Source organism: Chelmon rostratus, chromosome 6, assembly GCF_017976325.1.
Source record: "Chelmon rostratus isolate fCheRos1 chromosome 6, fCheRos1.pri, whole genome shotgun sequence".
NCBI lineage: Eukaryota > Metazoa > Chordata > Actinopteri > Chaetodontiformes > Chaetodontidae > Chelmon > Chelmon rostratus.
In genome coordinates this window covers 20,949,392-20,958,866 of record NC_055663.1, presented here as the reverse complement: position 1 = coordinate 20,958,866, position 9,475 = coordinate 20,949,392, and the positions used below count along the sequence as shown (strand labels likewise).

The following is a 9,475-nucleotide window of genomic DNA, read 5'->3' as shown; positions in this document are numbered from 1 at the left end:
TGTGTGTGTGTGTGTCATACCATGTTCCTTAAAAAGCAGTGGTGGAAAGTAGCTAATTACATTGTATACACTGCTGTACTTGAGTATTTCCACCTGCTCCTTTATACCTTTACCTCACTGCATTTCAGAGGGAAATATTGTGCATTTCACTCCTCCATATTTATTTTACAGATCAGTACTTTGCATAATGACATTTTACAAACAAAACGTGATCACTTATAAAATATGATGCATTGACAACAACCAACAGCTACAAAATGAAAGTGCTGCTTACACATCAGTAATTATAATCCAGTGATACTTTTACTTTTGATACTTTAAGTATCTTCTTATACTATTTCTTTGTTAGTAAAGGTTTTAATGGAGAAGCATTTACTTGTCTACACCACCTCCACAATCCTCAAGAAGCTAGGATTTGGGTTAATACTGTAAAGAGTCACTTCTTATCTGCATGCCAGTGTTTGGCTGAGTGTTCCGGCCGTGAAGGTTCCCATCTTGTGGGGAATATGAGTGATAATGTGAGTGGTATGTGTACTCATGCACCGAGCTCTGAGTCGTTGGTATCTTCCTGGCTGTACTATGCATAGTTAGTTCACAGACCTGAAAACGTAGATGTTGATGTACAGACACTGTAGTGACAGATGGTACATCAAGCGAAACACGCGTGTAACAGAAGTGGGTGGAGCGGAAAGGTGTAAACACCAACTGTGCTCTTCGGCTTAGCCTCTGACTTGATTTGTGAGCTAGATTAGTTAGCTGGTAGAATATCAGATGGTTGCTAAGATCAACTAAAATGTTCCGTTAGCGCATAAGATTTAAAACGCAAAATGCGATGCTATCTTCAGGCATTTCTCCTGTGCATGGTGTTCACCTTCTTTTCACTGTTGTATGTGTTCAATCAACTAGCCTCCACCTTGGAGGACGGAGACGATTGGGGCCTGAAAGAACAGGTGATACCCGATAAGGGCAGTCATGACACCGGGCGCCTTCTCAGGAAAAGGCCAGGACTGGCAGGCCTTCGAGACCGCGAAGGGCTTGACAGGTACCTTAGCTAGCTAGCTATTTTGTCACGTAGTGTTAATTTCATCTCACAACTGAGCACATTAATAATTTAGCACCGTAGTTAGCTCTGGCTACATTTGAAGTCGCTGTTAAGTTAGTCAGCCTGTTATGTTAGACCAGTATTTGAAACGTTGGTTGACTTGCTATAGCTAATGTTATCAAACTAACGTTAACGGCACATAAGCTTAAACCTCGTTAAATCTAGTTCATGTTAGTCAACGTTTCCAGGCTGAAAGTAATTTCATCATAGCTGGAGAAACTGAATATCATATCATCACTAGTATAACATTTGAATGTATTGAGCGTTGTAATTGTGCTGTTTTACACTCATGGTTTATAATATGCGTTGAAGATTGTTAACGTTACCTAATAGCTACTATAAGCTAGATAATTGATTAGCGTTAACGTTACTGCTAACTAATTATGTGCTTCATTAGCTTTTAGCTGGATTTAAAGAACCGCCACCTGTTAAGCAACTTACTTTAGGAGGCTGTTAAGGACAGATCTAACCCAAGTATAAACCCAAATCATATAGTTCCCTTGTCCAAGAGAGTAATTTAACGTTGAGGATCCAAAAGGTCATGTTTTTATTCTGTCAGGTGTAAATCACTGGCAGTTTCTTACTGGGATCCATATTGGAGACTGCCTGCTGATGTTTGTGGAGTGAACTGCTTTTTGGAATCATCTCTTAGGTATGACTGGTTTTGTGCATCTCTATTAACAGATATTAATGTTCTTTAATAATCATTAGACTTCAACTTCAATTTTTCACCTAATTATTAGCTGCACAGCTCAGAAATGCTGGGCTTGTTGCTGCATTCACAGTGTGTCTTGTGACTACTCTTTGAGTTTGATGAATACAAGCAGTTCTCCCAAACCAATTTGGTGAAGAAATGCTTAATCATCTCCATGTAATCTACATTACATATTAACCTTGAATCTCTGTTTACTTGTCATTGATTGACATTCACATATACAGCATTGGACATGCCAGTATCTTTTAACAGACTCCTTTCACCTCTCATCCTACAAACAGTCATGCAGTCATAAACAGAGAATGATAACAGAGGTCAAATTGTTCTCTTGAGTCTGTCTTGCTACAGTTGAATCTATGCTGACTTCATCAGATTAGACAAAATGAACAGATTTCTTTTCCAGTTCTAATTGTGTATGGAGGCTTGAAAGACCATGACATGTACAGAGATATGATTGAAAATTTGCAAAGCGGTAATATTCATGAAACTTAGTTTCGTAGTTTATAAGGAGGACTTGGCAGCACAAAGCACTACTGAGTGTCTTCTTCTGCAACCTTTTATTAAACCTCATGACAGTTCCAACCTTATAGGGCTGAGTACCACACAGCTGAGCCTGCTGATATCTTCATTACCTTTCCTCTCCTGTGCTTGTCAGTATATCCATGCTGTTAATAAAAGTCAGTGTTGATTACTGGTTAATTTTACTTTGTCTTGGCCCTTAGAGAGAGGTCAAGCTCTGCAGTCAAGGAACATAGTGATTGGAGAAGTCACCTGGCTGTGGTGGCATGTGGCCCCCGGCTAGAGGAGACTCTCACCATGTTGAAGTCTGCTGTTCTCCTCAGCAAAAAGCCTCTGCACTTTTACATCTTTGCCGAGGATGATCTACATGACAGCTTCAGAAGTGCTGTAAGTGTTTTCCCCAACAACACCAGAGCTTTTATGTAGTTGTGTATTGTACATGTAACTGTGTACATAGTTTCTTAAAGCCATAGTCCAGTTATGACAAAATCAGTGTAAATGATTTATTTTTCCTTTGTCAACGGCTGTATACAGAATCACAGTTAGAAGGCATTTTTGCAACCATTGCACAAATTAAACAAATAAACTCAAGGCACATTTGAAAAATTTTGTGTTCGGATGGATAAGTGTTAAAACAGTAAAGTCTTTTTATACAGTTGTCACCTTTTAGCCCAAAGACGGAGGTGTATCATTTCTGAAAGAACAGCTTAAGTTAAAATCTTTTATGTGGATAATGATGTGGTGCAATTTGTCTTTGTGCTTATCTTTTCCTATAAGCTGGACTCCTGGCCAAGGACAGTTCAGACCAAGTTTAACTTCACCCTCTACCCCATCACTTTTCCCAAGGAGAATGTGAAGGAGTGGAAGAAGCTCTTCAAACCTTGTGCCTCTCAGAGGCTCTTCCTGCCAGTAGGTCTAGAGTCATCTTTCATGCACATAACTTGTATCAATTACACACAAAAATTTGCTCAGAAGTTTTTTGTGTTCTGTTTTCCAGCTGATCTTGAAGGAAGTGGATTCTTTGCTCTATGTGGACACAGATATCCTTTTTCTGCAGCCTGTAGAGGACATCTGGGCCCTCCTTTCTCATTTCAATTCTAGTCAGTTAGCTGCCATGGCTCCAGAGCATGAGGAGCCACGCATCGGCTGGTACAACCGTTTTGCCCGCCACCCTTACTATGGCAAGACCGGTATCAACTCAGGGGTCATGCTCATGAACATGACACGCCTCAGGGAGAAATTTTTTAAGGTATTGTGCAGGTAGAGTTTTCTTTTCTTGTGAATGTTAACCACTGTCAGCTGTTGCTATGTGCTGAAAATTTTTACTGCTTCTGGTCAGTTTAATATAAATTGTATCATGGCCATTATGATATTAATGTACACAATATGAATAAGTGCTCACCTACAAAAAACAGAACTACTAAAGCAGGTGTGAAACATCCAAAATGTAAAAAGGGAATTTTATTATGTCTAGTTCTGAATTTTTTTTGCAAATCACAGGAGTGTTTATGAGAAAAGCATGGCTCAGCAATGATGCAAATATAACTTTACATTTAATGTAGGCCCGGCCACTGTCGATAGGTTGTGTGAATCAATTACAGCTTTGGATATTTTATAGTAAAGAATAACTGTTATCTATGGAGTAATGTCATATTATCCAGTCACATCAAACATCAGCAGCTTTACATCCGGTTAATGATGATATTTCACACATTTAAAAACATTTGAGAGTACTGAATCAGGAGTAGCTGCACCACCAAGATTAGCCAGCTGAGGTCGCTCTTGTAATTCTTTCTAAACTATCACAACGGGCATACTCAATTGAGAGACAAACTGTTTCTTTGAGTTGATGTGTAGTGTTGACCAAAGTGTTCGTTTTCCAGAATTGCAGGTTTATGGTTTCTTGATGCAAGATGATATGATGCTCTCTTTCATGTTTCTGTATCTTTCCTTCTAGAATGACATGACACGAGTTGCACTGCGGTGGGAAGAAATTCTGATGCCTCTTCTCCAGAAGTATAAGCTCAATATCACCTGGGGTGACCAGGACCTTCTTAATATCATATTTCACCATAATCCAGGTTTGTGCCACCACATGCACAGCATGGTTTTTGTCGTTACATATGACACAAAGGTTTTTGGACATTTTAGTCAAAGTAAATAAATATTTGAGGGTTTGTAATTGTATTTATAGTCTTTATCAACCCAATCATGCCTCTTGCTGTGTTACAGAAAGCCTGTATGTGTTCCCCTGCCAGTGGAACTACCGTCCAGACCACTGTATCTATGGCAGCAACTGTCAACAGGCTGAACAAGAAGGTGTCTTCATTCTCCATGGTAATAGGGGCGTTTACCACGATGACAAGCAGCCAGCATTTCGAGCCGTCTACAAGGCCATCCAAAAGGTAGAGAGGGCCTTTTTAACCAAAAATCTGTGGTTTCTATGAGCCCTTATAGTAAAAAAAAAAAAAAAAAAAAAAATAATTACTTTTTTCTTTGCAGTTTTTTAATAGTAATTTACTATATTTATTCTGCCTGAAGGGGATGTTTGAAAGGCTTTATTTATTCTAGTGAGGATTGATCATTTTTATAGACTTTCTTTCTGGTGCCTCTGTTTCTTTAGAGCGCCGTTGTGTCAGTAGACCAGACTATTTGGAGAAACCTTTATTAGTCATTACATTATCAATAGGCACTCCAGGCCATTGCTTTCCTCTTACGGATGCTTCCGTCCACCAGTGCTTAATCAATAGTCTGTTAAACATTTCCGTCATCCTGTCTTAGCTCTCCCAAACCAGACAAATCAGCTCCACCCTACTTTGACCACTGGAGAAAAGCTAAAAATCATGAAGTGCGTTGCAGAGTTGATGCACCTTATGGCATTCATTCAAACATTTCTTTGGGTACATTACAAATTGTGGAGTGTTAAAATATCAGAGTCATTATTTGTAGGCCAATTTAAGATTATTCTTAACGCAGTCAGTACCACTTTGATGTAGAATCATTGCCAAAGACAGATCTGCTTGCATACTTAACTTTTTAGGCTTATTCTGTTCATGTTAACTGTTGCTCACAAATTCCATAAAAAGTCCAAAACAAACAATGCATTAGTGTGTTCCTCAATGCTTTCTAACTTCTCCAGCCTGTGTGCGACACCCAGCCCAGAGTCCATTCCACTGAAATCATAAAGTCTTCAAAAACAGATTTTAAAAACATTAATTTCCTAAACACCTGGACAGTGTAATTGTTTAGCAAATATTACTGGAGCAGGAGTGAATATTCTATTTGTTGGGCTATTTTCTGCTGCAGACTTGGTGCTCTAGTTAGTATTTCCAGTAGCAGGATCTGTGGGACCGGCTCAAAATAAACTAAAGTGCCCGTGGTTATCATAGCCAAGAAACATGCTCATTGACGTGCTTTTAATAGTTTTTGGAAGACAATGACCAACAGTAGAGGACTTAGATATGTCAGAACTGTGGCACACAGACAATAGTTGTTAGGAGGAGCAATTCATTGTTGATTTTGGACTTTTTGTTAGATATTTAGACAATAAGAAAAGCATAAAATTACCATCCTCATCCTTTAATATCCTTCTTTTGGGTTTGTGCTTATGCCTGATTTCACTTTGTTGGAACAGCTGGTGAGGTCTGGCTGTCTCTTTATGCCTTCTGTAAAATCTAAACATTATCAGAATTGTAGCATCCCTAAGTTGGTATGACACCCTACAGAGCACTGCCAGTGCATTGCTGGCATTCAAAAATGAAGACAGAACTTGGACTAAAAAAAAGTAAGACATCTGTCAAATGCCCTAAATGCGTTTCAGCTTAAAAGTCCACCACACTTCCCTCATCAGTGAGCATCATATCAGCCGGAGAGCTCTCTCACTGCTGCGCTGGCGGCTCGCCTTCGATCTGCTCTTGTTGATTTCAGCACACCGGTCAACACGCAGGCAGCAATCGGGGGAGCAAGGGAAGCTTCATTAGCTGGTCTCCATCCATTACCGCCACAGGGCCCAGCCTGGCCACTATCAGTGCGGGCAATGTTCTCAGCCATTAGGTAAACGAGCAGGCTTCATTATGGGGCACTCGGCCCTCATGCATCCATCAGTCTCTCCGACAGCATAAACACACATACAGCATCCAAGACAGCACATACCAGACTCCAGCTGATTTTAGGAGGTGGAGGAGTGCTGTGGTTTGTCATTAGTAACCATAAGACGTGTCCTGTATTCAGCAGATAAGTGTAAGATACAGATCTTTGTAGTACAATTAGCTCATTAGAAGAAAGCATTTTATCCTTTGGTGTTATAAGCTGTATTTTTTTTAAGCTTTTATCAGCGCTTCCTGTTGCTCCAGCTCCTCAGGCCCCCTCCCACTTTGTTCCCACTCAGTCCTTTGAGGACAGCATCCTAAAGCCTGGAGCAGGCAATTCTGGAGGAAACTCTCATTTCCATCCCACCAAGAGCTCCTTAGTCAGCCCGACTCCCAAGGCAAGCTCTCCCAGCCAGCAGTGGAGCTTGCAATAAAGGGCACTACCATTACCCTGCCAAGCCCACAGAAGAGTTGTAAAATTTTTAGTGCTGATGCAAGTTTGAGCCATCATGATGGCTGTGTGGACAACGCACCAGCAGCATCCACATAAAAATCGATAGGAGGCTGTTAATGGTGCTTTATTGCCTGCTGCAGTATAAGATAATAAAGGAAGTGTGCTTTGAGTGACCTAATGCTTGGCCAAACTGGAGTCAAATGAGATGCTGTAAAATAGTGATTTCTTCTTATTTACTAGAGCAGTCAAAGAATGGTGCACCTCAAAATAGAAACAAAAGGCTTGCATTACACACTTTACATACTGTATGTGACAAAAGCCGTGGCTGCTTATACTAACTGGCTGAAGAGCTGGAAGTTTTATCTTTGCTGTTCATTTTGTGACACAAAAGCATACAATAATGAAGCATATCTGGAATGCCGCAGCTGTCGCTTTCACCAATGCTGTCACGCCTTACTGAGCCCATTCTCGTATAGTTGTGGTAATGGATATTCATCGCCCAAACACACTCCGAATTGACAGATAGGAATCAAATGCAGAATGTTATTGTCTTAAACTGACAGTGATAAATGTGGCACTTAATTCATGTGATTTGAATGCAGTACATAACGTCCTATCAGGGCTGTGACAGGAGGCAACAGGTGTAAAAAAAAACGAAACATAGTTCTGCTTGATTGTTTTAAAAAGCATGTTTTGAGTCTTTCTTGAGTAATGTCAGGAGTAGGAGACACAACCACCAGAGACACATCACCATGGATTTGCAAAGCTGCAATAAAATCTGATATTTATTCTGATATCAGAAAGACTAGCACGTTTTTTTGTTTTTTTTTTCGTCACAGTACCCGTTCGGCGAGAACATGGAGACCTCACTGCTTCGGCCGCTGGAGGCGTCACTACAGACCACCACAAATACCTACTGTGGAAGAGCCAGTCACCTGTTTACCAAGAAGCTAAAGCAGAGCATCATGTCTGTTCAACAAGAAGCCACACAGAGAAGATGATTAGGACAGCACTCTAATATCATTCCATGATTACTGTCTGATTGGTGACTTGGATTTAAGACACTCCTGTGGAGACAATGAGCTGGATGACGAACAGACTCTGGTCAACATTGAACCATCGTCTGTTTACAAACTGCATATCAAGGCTGTGGAAATGGGGAGCAGAAATCTGTGGAACAGGTTATATTTTTTATTTTTAAGTGAAGCCAATGTTTGTACATATCTGTCCAATGAACACACAACTGGGTCACAAATGTTGCACTGAATCCACTTTGCCCTGTAGAGATTTTAGATTTCATAGCTGACAAGAAGGACACTCCAGACAATCAGGTTGTATTATTCTTAGTAATGAGAAGGAACCTGCAATTGTTTTGTACAATTCTCTAAGGTTTTTTGGGAAAAAGAAATGCAGCAGGGTACTTCAATACACTCTTCTTATTGAGAGTATTTTATTATAGCTGTTTTAATAATAACTTTTACTAGTGTTTTTGTCACTGCAGTATATTATGGAGAAGGGTTGCTATTATCAGGTACTTGTTAGTTATACAGGAATTATCCATGTTTTATTGAACAAAACAAATGCTCATTAAGATAAATCTGATCAGTATTTATTCTTGTCGGACAGGACGCACTTTTGACATTTACCTTTATGTGACATGATCATTTCATGTGTGCTGGCGGCAGAGGTTTCAAAGCATTGTTTACTGTACGTTTACTGTAAGTCATTTCATTAACCTCACCAGGACGCTTTCCCACAACTGGAACAATGTCATCGGGAGCTGTTCATTTTCATAAAAGCCAGCAAACATCATGAAATCTGCCTTGAGACAGGTTTAAAAAAAAAAAAAAGTTTTTCTGAAATGCCAGCATAGACATTCAAATGTATATCTAATGAGTGGGAAATAAATATTTTATTAAAAAGCGTTTCTAATGATGCAGTTTGTAGTTTCTCTAGCATACGTGGGCTTGAGATCAGGTTGATCTCAGTCATATTATTTTAAATGCAACAGCTGTAAAGTATATGATACGGTTTAGAATTTCCTTTTGGCGCCTTCAAAGTAAATGTACAATATTTTGAGCTGAATATATACTTTATACTCCAAGAACCCATACAAGTATTGACAAAAAATGAAGGAATACAACAATGAAGTGTTTGTGATAAAGGCAAATTAATTTTGGCGTAATGAAATTCTGTTATAAGGTTTGCTTTGGAATGTTTGTTTCTCAGTTTCTTATATTTTATTTTCTGTTCTTTTGGAGTCTTTTCCATCAGCCATCATAACCACTTTGCATAAACGGCACTTGTTGCCCACTCATTCCACATAAAGACCGAGCATGAGCTAGAAGGCAGCAGCAAGCTGAAAATAAGAAATTAATGTGTGAGTGTGAAGACTTCAGAAAGTGCTGTTGGATGGCCAAAAAGGAGCTGACGTGTCTGGGTCAGTAGCCTCTGGCTCTTCATTTCACAGTCAGATTGACTGACGTGCCTGGAATAAACAATAGATCTGCATGATGAATTTGAAATGTTCTCTATTCTAAGAGAGCTCTTAGATATATTCTGTTTTCTTGCAGAGAAATTACAAAGTGCGCAGTGGG

The 9,475-nt window shown here is 39.6% G+C and overlaps 1 protein-coding gene across 2 annotated transcripts; it reads left to right on the top strand.

The window, feature by feature from the left end:
* The first annotated feature begins 694 nt into the window (after positions 1 to 694).
* Positions 695 to 9,271, top strand: LOC121608377 (glucoside xylosyltransferase 1-like). 2 transcript variants are annotated; one of them, XM_041939635.1, is made up of 8 exons: positions 695 to 1,042; positions 1,662 to 1,754; positions 2,540 to 2,723; positions 3,114 to 3,245; positions 3,334 to 3,585; positions 4,294 to 4,417; positions 4,569 to 4,741; positions 7,718 to 9,271. In XM_041939635.1, exons 1-8 carry the CDS (start codon positions 828 to 830, stop codon positions 7,877 to 7,879), a joined length of 1,335 nt encoding a protein of 444 aa, XP_041795569.1. In that variant the 5' UTR covers positions 695 to 827; the 3' UTR covers positions 7,880 to 9,271. The 2 variants fall into 2 exon arrangements, with proteins under 2 accessions (XP_041795569.1, XP_041795570.1); XM_041939636.1 differs by lacking the exon at positions 1,662 to 1,754 and having other exon boundaries at positions 696 to 1,042.
* The last annotated feature ends 204 nt before the right edge of the window (positions 9,272 to 9,475 follow it).

What these genes read in the sequence shown, in the direction of transcription:
- LOC121608377 (XM_041939635.1), top strand. Translation starts at nt 828, where the DNA reads ATGCGATGCTATCTTCAGGCATTTCTCCTGTGCATGGTGTTCACCTTC. An exon ending in TTTTTGGAATCATCTCTTAG is followed by an intron (nt 1,755 to 2,539) that starts GTATGACTGGTT and finishes CTTGGCCCTTAG; the next exon opens with AGAGAGGTCAAGCTCTGCAG. An exon ending in TCTACAAGGCCATCCAAAAG is followed by an intron (nt 4,742 to 7,717) that starts GTAGAGAGGGCC and finishes TTTTCGTCACAG; the next exon opens with TACCCGTTCGGCGAGAACAT.